The 16,151-nt window shown below is 43.8% G+C and overlaps 1 protein-coding gene across 1 annotated transcript; it reads left to right on the top strand.

The window, feature by feature from the left end:
* Positions 1-1,755: 1,755 nt before the first annotated feature.
* LOC311122350 (tripartite motif-containing protein 16-like) lies at positions 1,756-14,152 on the top strand (the record flags this gene model as incomplete). The annotated part of the gene is made up of 6 exons (XM_084196723.1): positions 1,756-2,139; positions 2,589-2,684; positions 11,513-11,746; positions 11,847-12,006; positions 12,132-12,191; positions 12,428-14,152. 6 exons carry the CDS (start codon positions 1,756-1,758, stop codon positions 12,934-12,936), a joined length of 1,443 nt encoding a protein of 480 aa, XP_084052849.1. The 3' UTR covers positions 12,937-14,152.
* Positions 14,153-16,151: the final 1,999 nt, after the last annotated feature.

Here is a 16,151-nt window from a genome sequence, read left to right as displayed (position 1 = left end):
GAGAGAGAGAGAGAGAGAGAGAGAGAGAGAGAGACTTGTCTTACTTTAATGAGCCATCCTCATTACACTAACACCCCCACCCCTAAAAACACATTGCGTGCCACCACAACCTCCACACAATCACATTATCCAGTACCCAACACCACAGTACAATACACCATCCAGCACCACATTCCAACCGTCCATCCAACCCCTCCTCTCCAGCCGTACAGACAGCCCCCCTGAGCCCCCATACCTCCTGAAACATCTCCACACTGTTGATCAGTTTGTACAACTCAAACTCAACCCTAAGGCGTCAACAGTAATGGCATTACCCTGGCAACACAGAAAAAACATGATGAACAGTCTGTCATTGCAGAAAACGGACACCCCTCCCCAACTCCCAGGTCAACCCGAGCCAACCAGCTATTGGTGTCCAGGGCTCCATGTAATACCCTCCACTGGACGACCCCTGACCTTTCCAGCACTGGGAGCTTATAGAGCACCCTCCACCTATACCCTGCCATGCTCTCAGCCCCCACAACCCCCTGCCACTGATGCCTCTTCACTCCCACTAAGCTCAGAGTGTTAAAAGTCAGTAAGTCCTCCAGACTCTCCTGCCAGTCCCCAGTCTCTGCTGTCACTTGCAGTGGTGGAAACGGTGGTGGCCCCTCATGTGCATACATTTTTACATATGGGTGGTCCCGGGGATCAAACCCACCACCCTGGCATTACAAGCACCATGCTCTACCAATTGAGCTACAGAGGACCACATTTAGCAGATGCTCTTATCCAGAGCGACTTACAGTTAGTGAGTGCATACATTTTCATACTGTCCCCCCATGGGAAACGAACCCACAACCCTGGCATTGCAAGCACCATGCTCTACCAATTGAGCTACAGAGGACCACATTTAGCGCTTGTAATGCCAGGGTAGTGGGTTCGATCCCCGGGACCACCCATATGTAAAAATGTATGCATTCATGACTGTTAGTCGCTTTGGATAAAAGCGTCTGCTAAGTGGCATATTATTATTATTATAAGAACCCATGACCCATTTTCTCAGCCTATACCGCTTCCTGGGTGAGAGGACACTAAACCCCTCATTCTTCATCACGTGTTGTACTGACCTTACAAACCTTCCAGGATCAATCAAATAAGACTCCAGCAGAACCTTCTTTTTCCCCTTTAGTCTCCATCAGGAACCTAGAAAGTTCTCTCAGCGTATATACTGGGCCCTCAGCCTGACTGGCTGTCAGCTCTGGATCCAATGAGCCGTCTGAAAACGAGACCGCCTTGTCCTCCGCTCCCGCAGACTCACCTCCCCCCTCTTCCTCCTCCTCCATTGGCACGGTACCGTCCTCCTCCTCCCCAGTCTCTGCCCCCCTGCACTTCCCCCATGATCAGTGCCTCTTCCCCAATGACAGGCAATATTTCCTGGAATGAGCCCACCAAGCCTTCGCCCACCGGAGTCTCTGTTACTACAGAAACCTGCCTCAGCTCATGTAGCCCAGCTGCAACCCTCCCCACCACCGCTTTCTCCACGGCCTGCGCACCACCACTTGACCATTCACTACTCTCCTCCTTCCTGGTACCACCACCACTTGACCCTGCTCTACTCTCCTCCCTCCTGGTACCACCACCACTTGACCCTGCTCTACTCTCCTCCCTCCTGGTACCACCACCACTTGGCCATTCACTACTCTCCTCCCTCCTGGTACCACCACCACTTGACCCTGCTCTACTCTCCTCCTTCCTAATCTGAGGAAAAATAACATGTTGGCTGAGTTGGTGGAGAAACTGAAGGAGACAGGACTCCAGGCTGTTCCCCCTCCTGCTCTGTGCTATGCTGGACCTGGAGATGTGGCGTGTGATTTCTGCACTGGGACCAGAAAGCAGAAAGCCCTCATGTCCTGTCTGGTGTGTCTGGCCTCTTACTGTGAGACTCACCTCCAACCTCACTATGAATTTCCTCCTTTGAAGAAGCACAAGCTGGTCAAAGCCACCGCACAACTACAGGAGAAGATCTGCTCTCATCATGACAAACTGCTGGACGTTTACTGTCGTACCGATCAGCAGTGTATCTGTTATCAGTGTGTGATGGATGAACATAAAGGCCATGATACAGTGTCAGCTGCAGCAGAGAGGACTGAGAAACAGGTAAGACCAGAACTACTTGTTGGTGACTGTCTGATAAACAAATAATTAAAGATACAGTAGGAACTAAGGCTGTTTGAATATGAGATCATTCAAATGATATCGATCCACGGCAGAACAAATATGAACACAAACCTTGATTATATAGATATGTTAACCCAGATTCTCCAAATGTATCACCATTTTCTAAAGTCAAACACCATTATCAAACACCATTATCATTCATTATCAAACACCATTATCATTCGTTATCAAACACCCAATCAACTCCCCTGTTTTTTGCACTGTTAAAACTATAATCATTCACATAACAATATAATAATATAATTTCACACAGACACTTCCTCAACATATTAATCCCTAACTTCTATGGGCCCTATGTCCCATTACTATACTATTGATCTACTGGACAAATAAAGCTTGATAGCTCATTGAAGAGTGATTCTCCACAGAGGCAGCTGGGGATGAGTCAGCAGAAAGTCCAGCAGAGATTCCAGGAGAGAGAGAAGGACCTGAAGGAGCTCCAACAGGCTGTGGAGTCTCTCAAGGTGAGTATTGTTGACCAGAGGAGACACACCATTTCACCTCTCTCCTCCAGTCAGAGAGAGAGAGAGAGGGGCCCGTCTCCAATCCCACTGGCTCCACTGTTGGGAACAGGCTGTCTGGACCCCTTTCAGAGAATAGACTGCTTAATGTAACCGGCGGGATATGAACCCGGGTCTACTGAGGAGAGAAACCAACATCTTGACTGTTTCACCAAGAGGTCATTCCCCATTAGGCTGACACTGATTTTGATGTTGCAAGAGGGGTTACCTCATCACATAACCTTGAGTAACCATGAAAGACTCAAGTCCCCTATACATTAAAATGGAGCTCTCTCTCCATTTAATTCAAAGGGCTTTATTGGCATGGGAAACATATATGTTTACATTGTGAAAGCAAGTGAAATAGATAATAAACAATCAGAAATGAAAAGTAAACATTACACTCACAAAAGTTTCAAAGTAATAGAGACATTTCACATTATAACTCAAGTGCAAACAGAGTGAGCCATTCGCCAGAGTGAGATCTGGAGGTGAAATGGAAATGAATGAGGGAGAGTTAAGTGAGGTAGAAGGTGTGGTGAAGAGCTCAGAACCAGAGCCTGCCATCAATGGACATGATAAAGAAGAATCTGGTGCAGTAGGAGTTACATTGTAGGAGAACGTGGATCCATACCTTTTGGCAGATCCATTTGTGGTTTCAGGGTGGGTGGGAAAGGAGTTGGGTGCAGTTGAATCAGTGAAGGTAACCTGTAGTGGACTTGTGATATTTGTTTGTGTTTCTTCTGACCAGAGGGAGTGGGCGCTGCGTGTCACGCAACTTCGGTCAAGATCTGTTTCTTGCTTTGCTCTTAGGAACAGGGCACCATTGAAAGGAGTGATTTCTGGGGTAGCGTTAAGTGTAGAAGTGGAGCAATTAAGGTTGAAGACTGCTGGTGTTTGTGATTCCCGCCGTTTGGTGCAACACAGACCCGGTGGTGAGCGTGGTGAAACAGAGGAGTCACTGTCAGTCCTTTTGAGGTTTGAGTCTTTACCCAACAAAGTCATGGTAGGATATATCAGTTATCCTGTTAGAGCTTTTGTGGCGAATCCACTGTGCTGATTCAGGTGCAACGTTTATGGTAATGTTGCAGCAGTTTGTAGGAGGGAGATTCCAAGATGTGAGAAGTGTGCAGGAGGGCATGGGATAGAGGTTTGTGTAGTTTCGGTGGATAAAGTTGTGTGTGTCAACTGTTGGGATGCCCATGTTGCTGGGGATCTGAAGTGTCCGGTGCGAGAGAGGCAGGTTGAGGTGGCTAGAGTCAGAGTAGTGCAGAAGGTGTCGTATGCTGAGACAGTGAAGAAAGTAGAGGAGGATGGGTCAAGGGTGAGAGATCCTGAGAGGATCCCTGTGAGTAGTAGATCTGTGCCAGCACAGAGGGATAGGCCAACGAGTGATATATGCTTCAGTAAAGTTAGCTTCTTAGAGTTCATAGCAATGGTTATCAACTGTACCGCAGAAATGGAACGTAAAAAAAAGAAAATAGATATTGTGGTGGCAGCTGCAGAGTAGTATTTGGGCATACAAGATTAGACTTCAGAAGAGTTACAGGGTGTGTTGAGTTGTGGTTTCCTGTCCTCCCAGGCCGTTGGCATGGTGCAGGAGCAGATAGGGTCAAAGTAGTGGAATGGGGTAGTGGGTATTTAATGAGTAGGGTTAGTTGGAAGGGTGTTTTTCTGTATTATTATAATTTCCCCTTTTCCCATTTTGTGTCACAAAGTATAATGGATTTATATTATAGTCCAGCCTCCGTTTATTACTTACGAACAGACCGCAAGTAGTTGGTTAGTTTTGGTAAATTTAAAAATAAAGTGGTTTTCGTGTGCTCTCGGCTGTGTGCCAAGCGGAATCCATTAAAAATTTAACTTTTCGTAGACAAGTGTTTGTTTCTTAACAAACTTCAAGGTTACGCAGGGGAGGGGTGGAACACAGGGTTTGCTAGCACAGATAGTTTTGGGTGTTTCTATTGTAGGGATGTAGGACATAATGCTAATGCAGACAAGCGCGACCAGCCGGCAGCGGGGGCTAGGACTAGGCTGGACACAATACATTTTGAACGCCTTTTTCTGATAAAACTACTTAATTGCATCCACCATGGAGCCCAGTTTCATAATATTACCATATGTCCCAGATGCTTGCCGTAGTTTAGAAATGATAGGGCATGTTTCACCCTGCCAGCTCCTATTAGTTGTATTGAGCTCTGTGGCACCAACTCGCCTAATGAAAGTTCTATTCCCAGCCCATTGTTCTGCGTCACAATGCCAGCTTCACTATTATGGGCTGGTAATGAGACCAGCCCGTATTAACATTGTAGCTTTACCTCAGGTAACTTATTATTAACAAGGTTATGACTACTTGGTGAGCAAACTCACTGTTCACCTGGGTACACCTTGTGGTGACCCACAGTCAGTGGCGGCTCCTGAAAAAATTCTCAGGGGGGGCAATTTTTCTGATGATTTAGGTGACCTACACACATTTTAAAAAAGATATGTCCAGCAACAACATGAAGACAGGGGCAGCATATAAGTCAATGCCAGAAGCATTTATTGACTGATCTCAAAAGTGTTGGCTTACAAAAGCAAAATAAGTTATCACTGTAAAAATAATCAAGGGTGTTCTTTCACATTCCTCAACACTTCATAAACAATATGCATTTCCATAAACAAATGAAATATCAGCTGAAAATACAGCATCTTGGTATTTGTTCAGATTGCAGGATCAACAAGAGCTTTTACCATATTTTTTGACTCATGGTTGAATTGGAAATATGTGCACCTGAGCATAATTCACAACAAGCAAGCAGGAGCTTTTGATAGAGGCTACTGAAAACATTGATGCAAGTTATTGGTAATAAGAAATTTTTATAGACTTCCATATTCTGCCCTCTTGTATAGATTTGTGAAAATGAACAGTGATAGACATTTTGCCTGAAAACAGAATTTGAAAATAATTTATAGAAAAGGTAAACACAGCTATCTGTATGGCTTTGTAAAAATGAACAACCATATTCTGGCCAATTGTATAGATTTGTAAATATGAACAACCATATTCTGGCCAATTGTATAGATTTGTAAAAATGAAGATTATTATTATTTTTTAACTTTTTTTAAAATGAAAAATAACTATTTTAAACAACATCAACTGTGAACTGATTTGGGCGTGTGTGTGTTAAAGAGACAGACAGGGAGGGACAAAGAGAGAGAGAGGCTACATTACTTGTACTGAAACTGTTCTCTTCTCTCTTTCAATGCAGCAAAGCGGTCAATGACTTTCTCATTGAAATCAGGCATGCTGAGGACTAGTTCCCTCTCCATGGAAAGCATGGCCAGTGCATTCAGACGTTCCTGGCCCATTGAATGGCAAAAAGACCGTTCAGTCTCTCCAAAAGCACACTGGCGATTGAGACAATATGTTCCCTCATGACCGCTAGCATACACTCCAGTTACAGTAGCTCGTTTTGAATGGTCTTTGATGTGAACTTCTTTCAAAGAGACAATCGAGTTGCACTGAAGGCTAGCCATCTTGATAGTAGTACGTGAATTGATTGACGCTGCTACCCGCTCTTTTCTTAGTTACGTTCATGGTTATGTTACGTATGACGAAAGCGCGTAAGTGCAAGCCCTCAGAAACCCATAGAGATTGTATTGAAAGCTCTGATATTTGAAAAAAAAAGATTTTACATGACAGGCTATGAGAGACTTCTGGGCGATTTTCAACCTGACTGAAATCGCCCCAAAGGGGGCGGGGCCATTTGAAGCACGACTTTAGCCTGATTGGACATTTAGTGGCAGATCAGACGTCTAGATTAGAACACTGATAACTAATGTTGCTGTGATATAATTGATTAGAAAAAAAATCCCTTCCTTTTCCCGTTTGGCAGTGCGTCGCCCATATCGCCCTAATGAACACACCGCCCCTGCCCACAGTGCTAGCGATGGTTAACCATATTATTTTCATAAAAAGGTGTAAAACCTAAACAGAACGCATTCCTGTCCTCCTTTTTCAAGATGTAGCCGATTTAAACAGCCAGACATTTTTTAAATAAATACATTTTTACAAAATAATTGTACGATTTATTGTTTCTAAATTGTTGCTGGGTAATTTGTTTGTTAGTAGGCATCAAATTGAGCGAATGCTGCGCAGGTTCACTGAGTTGTAAACTAAATGGATAGGTGTAGCTTATTGATTTATAGATCTAACACAGTTGCTACCTCAGATTATGAGCATAGCAAGTGTTGTGAATGAGGTATGTAGTACCCACAGAAGGCCACAGGGAGGAGCAAGAGAGCTATAACCCATACAGTTTTTTGCTTTAAACACCCTAAACCTAACAATCAATCAAATGTGTTTATAAAGTCCTTTTTACATCAGCAGATGTCACAAAGTGCTATACAGAAACTCTAACCCTACTTATAACCTATTTTAGCCTTAACTCTAACCCCTAACCCTAATTCTAGGGTGGAGTAGCCTAGAACACGTTGAGAACTTATTTTAGTAATAATTTTATGTTAGTAAATACCATTATAGTACTAAATAGCATTTATTGTTATTTTTTTAATAAAACCTATGTAACCTTTATTAGTCATTTTATTATAGGTATTATTGCAAGGCAGAACACTTGATAAACAACACATTTGTTTTATTTTTTAAATGTGGTTTGAACTGGGTGTGACCTAGTAACCTCTATGTGAAAGTCCAGCAATTGGCATGTCATAGGTGGGGCTGGTTTGAGACTGATCTCCAGAATTAATAAGAAAAATACACTTTATTTCTCAGCTGCCTCACCAATGTCTTTACGTGAATTAATAACTTTTAATTGCTAAATATTTCCAATAGATGGCTGCATAAGACCATGAAGCATCAGTTATAGGCTACAAGCATAAAATAGCATGCAACCAAAGACTATGTCCTATGATTTTCTAAAAAGGTCACTCATTACTTTACAGTTAGCTATATATCTCGTATTAGGCCTGTGTTGCTTTTGGGAGAGCAACAAAATATTAACTCTAGCAGGTATTGAACACCGGCCAAATAATCACTAGTCAGATGCTCTAACCTCAACCCTAGTAAACATGCATTATGACATCATCTTAATATCTCATATATTACAGCCCACCAATAAATCATGCAACCATCGCGGTTAGAAAATGTACCTCAACATGCCCCTCGCTTGTGCTAGAAGGCAGAGTGCTCGCTGCCGCTGACGGCACAAGCTTTTTGCGGGGCTTGTTGAGTTGGCTACTTGTTCGAGAAGGCAGAGTGGCTCTGTGCTGGTTGATGAATTTGACAATGAATGTACTAGAAAAACACATGTCGACCAGAGGTGACTGAATTAATGTTTGCGCTTTTTGATAATTGTTATAGTAATGAGGTATAATTTTAAAACATGAGCATAAAAACAGGTAATAATAAACATGAATCATCATTATATTACTTCACAGTAATGTGTTTTCAGTCCTTTCTCTTGCGTTAGCAGTGTGGAAAGGGACAGTAAAAAGCTCAGGCAGGAGTTTTCCTGTGAGGGGGAGTGGTAGTGTATCCAGGGAGAGAACTAAACTAATCTTCTGAAATGTCATTCATGGTCTTATGCTGCCATCTATTGGAATTATTTAGCAACTGCAGTAGTGCTGAATAAATAATATAATAATAATATGCCATTTAGCAAATTGTATATCCTTACTAAGTGTATCCTTACTAAAGTAGTAATTACTCAAAATTGCTAAATATAAAATGTTCTAGTTCATTTGATCACTTACAACCATAAAATAACAATTCATAGCATAACAAACAATGAAACGGACATAAACCAAAAACACCATACATTTAGTTAATTATCTAAAAAATAATATATATATTTAGATGTGTGACATTATCTGCCAAAGTAACACCCCCTTAACATATAAACAGACACTGGACACAGACACTGAAAATTAGCTTTTTTTATATAAATCTGGTAGTTCTCAAAATAGCCTTTGCTTTGCTGAGCAGTTCGTTTTCAGGAGTGTGCTGCCTGCCTGCCTTCAGAGGAGTCTGTCTGTGAATAATGTAAAGTTAATAAGTTATTGCCACGCTTTCACAGAGGCCTAGTTTACATTTACATGTGAGTCATTTAGCAGACGCTCTTATCCAGAACGACAAGGGTTAAGTGCCTAAATCTGTCGATGTACAAGGGTACAGATTTCTCACCTAGTCGGCTCGGGGATTCGAACCAGCCACCTTTAGATTACTGCCCAACGCTCTTAACCGCTAGATTAAGACGCTTTGGCCTCAGGCTAGTGTTCCAGCTCAGCCAATGTTCTTTGGCCGTTTTACAGCCTTCAGTGAATTTTGACTTGTTCTATTGTCCAGCCTACTAGGACTCAGGGGGCAGAGGCTGGGAGGAGAGTAGAGCAGGGTCAAGTGGTGGTGGTACCAGGAAGGAGGAGTGTAGAGCAGGGTCAAGTGGTGGTGGTACCAGGAAGGAGGAGAGTAGAGCAGGGTCAAGTGGTGGTGGTACCAGGAGGGAGGAGAGTAGAGCAGGGTCAAGTGGTGGTGGTACCAGGAAGGAGGAGTGTAGAGCAGGGTCAAGTGGTGGTGCGCAGACCGTGGAGAAAGCGGTGGTGGGGAGGGTTGCAGCTGGGCTACATGAGCTGAGGCAGGTTTCTGTAGTAACAGAGACTCCGGTGGGCGAAGGCTTGGTGGGCTCATCCCAGGAAATATTGCCTGTCATTGGGGAAGAGGCTCTGATCAGGGGGGAAGTGCAGGGGGGCAGAGACTGGGGAGGAGGAGGACGGTACCGTGCCAATGGAGGAGGAGGAAGAGGGGGGAGGTGAGTCTGCGGGAGAGGAGGACAAGGCGGTCTCGTTTTCAGACGGCTCATTGGATCCAGAGCTGACAGCCAGTCAGGCTAAGGTCCCAGTATATACGCTGAGAGAACTTTCTAGGTTCCTGATGGAGACTAAAGGGGAAAAAGAAGGTTCTGCTGGAGTCTTATTTGATTGATCCTGGAAGGTTTGTAAGGTCAGTACAACACGTGATGAAGAATGAGGGGTTTAGTGTCCTCTCACCCAGGAAGCGGTATAGGCTGAGAAAATGGGTCATGGGTTCTTAAGGGCATGTCTTCAGAATCTGCTTAAATTGATGGTTTTTTCTGGCATGGTGGCTTTATGGGCTTCTCTACTGGTTTCTGATTGTGGTGATTTCCCTCCCACCTCTTATGGAGATTTCACGGTTAGACTTCCTTAACATGAACGGTGACAGAGACTGGGGGAATAAGTCAAACAAAAACATTTAAACGTGATTTTTTTGCAAGAGACACAGTGATGTGATTAATGAAGTGTATTGGGGGTCTGGTGGAAGGGGGCGCAGGTGCTGAGCCATGGCACAAATCTTAGTGCAGGGGTAGCAAAAGAGGTGTGTAAGGGTAGGTTGTTAGTGGTTAGAGCCAAAATCAATTTCCTTGTCTTTGCTTTCCAAAATGTGTCTGCACCTAGTACAGGGCTCAGTTCTCTGTTTCACCAGGGCCCAGGCAGGTGTCCTATTGGAAATTCCATGTAAAGCTCTTCCAAGATGTCACTTTTTGCTCAAACTTCCAAGGCTTTTGGGAGAGGTGGGGACAGCAGAAGGGGGAGTAACTTCTGTTGTGGGGGAGAGGAGGGAGCCTGATGGGTGGGTAACTTCTGTTGTGGGGAGATGAGGGAGCCTGATGGGTGGGTAACTTCTGTTGTGGGGAGATGAGGGGGCCTGATGGGTGGGTAACTTCTGTTGTGGGGAGATGAGGCCGCGGCTGTGGAGTTGTACTCTGATTTATAGAGGGCATAACTCTGTGATCCTGGGTGTTCTCAGGTTCTGCTCACAGACCTTTCCAAACTCTCTTTGTCACAGAGAATTGACATTTCCCTGGCCTTTCACAAACTCTCAGCTGCCGTCTCTCAGACGGTCTGCCTCTGATATTTTTTTAAAAGGTCTGGGAAATTATTGGACAGGACGTGTGTTGCTACTGTACCGTACGGAGGTGGGCTGGAGGGAACAAGCATGTGCTCTGTTGAGGAGGGCTGGTGGTTTGGGGCTGGATCAGCAGATCTTCATCATGCGGCAAGAGACTCAATACAGCAGGGGTCTCTGATTTCTATGCTGCAGTACTGAGGGCTGGAGCAGCCTGAGGAGGGGCCACCACCGTTTCCAACACTGCAAGTGACAGCAGAGACTGGGGACTGGCAGGAGAGTCTGGAGGACTTACTGACTTTTAACACTCTGAGCTTAGTGGGAGTGAAGGGGCATCAGTGGCAGGGGGTTGTGGGGGCTGAGAGCATGGCAGGGTATAGGTGGAGGGTGCTCTATAAGCTCCCAGTGCTGGAAAGGTCAGGGGTCGTCCAGTGGAGGGTATTACATGGAGCCCTGGACACCAATAGCTGGTTGGGGAGGGTTGACCTGGGAGTTGGGGAGGGGTGTCCGTTTTCTGCAATGACAGACTGTTCATCATGTTTTTTCTGTGTTGCCAGGGTAATGCCATTACTGTTGACGCCTTAGGGTTGAGTTTGAGTTGTACAAAATGATCAACAGTGTGGAGATGTTTCAGGAGGTATGGGGGCTCAGGGGGGCTGTCTGTACGGCTGGAGAGGAGGGGTTGGATGGACGGTTGGAATGTGGTGCTGGTTGGTGTATTGTACTGTGGTGTTGGGTACTGGATAATGTGATTGTGTAGAGGTTGTGGTGTCACGCAATGTGCTTTTAGGGGTGGGGGTGTTAGTGTAATGAGGATGGCTCATTAAAGTAAGACAAGTCTCTCTCTCTCTCTCTCTCTCTCTCTTAACAGACCTCTGCACAGGCAGCAGTGGAGGACAGTGATAAGATCTTTACCGAGCTGATCCGCTCCATTGAGAGAAGGCGCTCTGAGGTGAAGGAGCTGATCAGAGCCCAAGAGAAGGCTCAAGTGAGTCAAGCTGAAGGACTCCTGGAGCAACTGGAGCAGGAGATAGCTGAGCTGAGGAAGAGAAGCACTGAGCTGGAGCAGCTCTCACACACAGAGGATCACATCCATTTCCTCCAGGTAACTCAACTGCCTTGTTACATGTGATATGAAATTAACTTAATGTGAAACTCTCAATCATTTGGTTCTGTTCTCTCTCTCTCTCTCTCTCTCCCCCCAGAGTTATCAGTCTCTCTCCAGTATCAGTGTATCTTCAGACTTACCCAGCATCGTTGTCTGTCCTCTTCAGTACTTTGGAGATGTGAGTAAGACTGTGTCTGAACTGAGAGAGAAACTAGAAGACGTCCTTAAAGGAGAATGGACCAAGATCTCCTCTACAGGTGTGTTGAAAATAATAAGAACATCAACTTTAGACCATTGAAAGTTCCCTACTAGTCATATACATGTGGAATATGGTATGATGATAACATTCCCTCTCTCTGTGAATGTGCTTGTGTGTCTGTAGTGAATATAGTGGATGTTGTACTGCCTCCAGAGCCCAAGACCAGAGAACAGTTCTTACAATGTGAGTCTCTTTATTCTGAAGTAACTAACAGTCTCTTTTCACTGACACTCCTAACAATCCCTCTAGAAATATATAGCAATAGTAGATCTAATCAAAGACTGGGTATCTATCTGACTCCTCATATTTCTCTGATTTGATCTCTGCTGTGCTCTAATCAAAGACAGGGTAGATACAGTATCTGACTTCACTTATTGTTCTAACTCCCCTCATTGGTCTCTGCTCTGCTCTTCTCCCAGATTCCTGTCAGCTCACACTGGACCCAAACACAGCAGGCACACACCTCTCTCTGTCTAAAGGGAACAGAAGGGTGACCTATACAGACCAAGACCAACCATATCCTGTTCATCCAGACAGATTCACCAACCGGTGGCAGGTTCTGTGTAGAGAGGGTCTGTCTGGACGCTGTTACTGGGAGGTGGAGTGGAGTGGGTGGTGTGATACAGCAGTCTCATATAAAGACATCAGCAGAACAGAGACAGATGGTGGATTTGGACACAATGACAAGTCCTGGAGTTTAGTGTGTTATAGAGGTGATTATTGTTTCAGACACAATAGTGTTGTGACTAAAGTATCAGGCCCTCGGTCCTCCAGAGTAGGAGTGTACCTGGATCACAAGGCAGGTACTCTGTCCTTCTACAGTGTCTCTGATACAATGACCCTCCTCCACAGAGTCCAGACCACATTCACTCAGCCCCTCTATCCTGGGTTTAATCTCTATGGTACTGCTGAGCTGGTTAAACTGTAGTAGGGTCCACATAGATACTAGTCATGCTGGTGTAGTCTATAGCTGAGCTGGTTAAACTGTAGTAGGGTCCACATAGATACTAGTCATGCTGGTGTAGTCTATAGCTGAGCTGGTTAAACTGTAGTAGGGTCCACATAGATACTAGTCATGCTGGTGTAGTCTATAGCTGAGCTGGTTAAACTGTGGTAGGGTCCACATAGATACTAGTCATGCTGGTGTAGTCTATAGCTGAGCTGGTTAAACTGTAGTAGGGTCCACATAGATACTAGTCATGCTGGTGTAGTCTATAGCTGAGCTGGTTAAACTGTAGTAGGGTCCACATAGATACTAGTCATGCTGGTGTAGTCTATAGCTGAGCTGGTTAAACTGTAGTAGGGTCCACATAGATACTAGTCATGCTGGTGTAGTCTATAGCTGAGCTGGTTAAACTGTAGTAGGGTCCACATAGATACTAGTCATGCTGGTGTAGTCTATAGCTGAGCTGGTTAAACTGTAGTAGTGTCCACATAGATACTAGTTATGCTGGTGGTGATGGTCTGCAGATAAAAATGCTGAATTTTTCTGTACAATTATTTTTGTCTGACTGATTTAATCTTCAGAGTGTAAGTAAAACGTAATAACGTATTTTTATCAAATGCAATGTTTTAATTGGCTACATTTACATTAATCATGATGTTTGCTGTTAATGTATGTTGGTTGTCATTCAGAATCATTGAAATGTTTTCTCAATTGGTTCTCTGTCTCAATGTCATTTTCCTCAGTATCATGGAACAGGTAGTGTTACTTACTTGCTAATTGAACTATATGGGCCGGTTTCCCGGACACAGATGAAGCCTAGTCCTAGACTAAAAAGCATGTTCAATGGCGATGTCCGGGAAACCGACCCTAAATTTGGCATCTTTTATTTTCCCAACTGCTCAGTCAAGCAATATTAAACCTGTCCAGCAGGTGGTGCTATTAACCAAACAATAAAACCAGCAGATATCTTGACTTGCCACTCAGTATATTTACATTTACGTAATTTAGCCGACACTCTTATCCAGAGCGACTTACACATTTTAATATCAGTAATGTTCAGAATTGTACTTTAATATCATTGGAGATTGATGGTCTTTTTAAACCACTATCTAGAGTCAGGAACAGATGAAGTTAGGTCTGCTACTGTTCAGTTATTAAATATGATTCATGGTGATGGGAAATAAAAAATCCATCTAGTAGTAGTTTTCCTTTGCTATTTATTCCAAGGTGTGTCTTTAACTTGTAAATGGATTGTGTTGAAGCTGGCATGTGGTGTGGATGATAGAATAGAGTGAATAGAGGAGAGAAGAGAGGAGGAGAGGAGAACATCATATAGAAGACAGATAAGATAGAGAGAGAATTCATACCCAGGGGAGTTACTGAATCTGGCCCAAATGACACCCTGTTCCCTACGTAGTGCACTAGGCTACTTCTGACCAGAGCTAAAGTAGTACACTACATAGGGAATAGGGTGGAGATTGGAGATTTGCTCACTGTCATTAGAATGAAGATTTCCATCCAGGAGTTACTGTCTCTGTCCCAAATCTCTCCCTGTTCCCTACGTAGTGCATTAGGCTTCTTTTGACCAGATCTAAAGTAGTCTTCTAGATTTTACATGTTTTCTCCCTGTCATTAGAAAATTACAATATGGTAATGACTTTAGTGGTTTCCTCCCCCTTTGTGTTTTTAGTGGTTGTGTGTTATGTGTGTTGTTGTGTTAGGTTTTTCCCCTGTGTTCCTAATGGAAAATCCATTAACAATGAATCACAAACAAATTATATTCCAGTTGTGTTTAGACAACTTCATGGCTGACATCCCCCAGTTCTGTTAAGACCTATTGAACTGGGTCACATTCTAAATGGTCCCTTGTATTGATAGTCCATACTGGGCCTAACTGGGGTTAACCATACTGGAGGGTTTCTTTCTGCACACATATTCCCTCATCTCCAGAACTTTACCTGATGTCCTCTCTCTCTCTCTCTCTCTCTCTCTCTCTCTCTCTCTCTCTCTCTCTCTCTCTCTCTCTCTCTCTCTCTCTCTCTCTCTCTCTCTCTCTCTCTCTCTCTCTCTCTCTTTCTCTCTCTCTTTCTCTCTCTGCCCCTCTCTCTCTCTCTCTCTCTGCCCCTCTCTCTCTCTCTTCTCTCTCTTCTCTCTCTCTCTCCCATCAAACCGTATAGAAAGCAGACAACCTCAATATGGTTCCATTCCTGTAGTTATCAGGACACATGGGATGTGGAACTATTATCTCCTTTCTAAGTGTGAACTTGTCCACTTCCCTTCATGGATTTAAAAGGAAATGACTGGTATATGTAAACTCCCTCTACCCCATGCCAACACCAATCCAATGCTTTTACATTTGAGAGGAGTAGTGAAGGAATGCTACACTTCAGGAGGAAGGAGAGATTATTGGGACGCACCCATGGAGTGATGATAGAGGGATGTGAAAGAGGAGAGAGGTAATGGTTGGACTGGACTTATTTATTCTCTCATTAGACTTATTCTGTTTCAATAACATAACTGCATAACACAAAATAAGTACATTTAAGGAAGTATCCATGTATTATAGATTTTATAATCACTTTTGTACTATTTTCACAAGTATGTGGTAGAATTTCACAACTCTTAATACAAAACTCAAAACAGATCATCAAAAAGGCTGTTTTTTCAAAACTTTAAGCACATTTTCAATTGACTAAGTACAACACACAAAGGAAGTATCCTTGTATTATATCTTAATATGTGAAATGCTCACTTCCTCCCATAAGTCATTAGTAGTTGATGTAGGGTTTCATCTGTCAAAAGGTAAATCACACCTGGTGACTTATGAGTTATAAATGTTATTACTGTGGAGTCACCATGATCAGATTACTGTGGTGTGTGTGTGTGTGTGTGTGTTAGTCTTTGATTAGTTTAGTCATCAAGGCTGAGAGGATGTATCTATTTGAAAGGGTGTCCTGGTCTTTGATCAGACCAAATGGTTGTAAAGTCCTCAAGACAATAGAATGGTTGTCAGGCAGTGGAGTCTGGTGGGAGGAGCTATAGCAGGACAGGCTCATTGTGATGTCTGGAATGGAATAAATGGAACTCAGTCAAACATGTGGTTTCATATGTTTTGTGTTTGATACGTTCCATTGATTCCATTCCAGCCATTACAATGAGCCCGTCCTCCTATAGCTCCTCCCACCAGCCTCCTCTGG

This window comes from Coregonus lavaretus (genome assembly GCF_964263955.1).
Source record: "Coregonus lavaretus genome assembly, contig: HAP1_SCAFFOLD_3889, whole genome shotgun sequence".
NCBI classification, from domain to species: domain Eukaryota; kingdom Metazoa; phylum Chordata; class Actinopteri; order Salmoniformes; family Salmonidae; genus Coregonus; species Coregonus lavaretus.
Note: the sequence above shows the minus strand (reverse complement) of the source record. Positions and strands in the feature narration are given on the sequence as shown.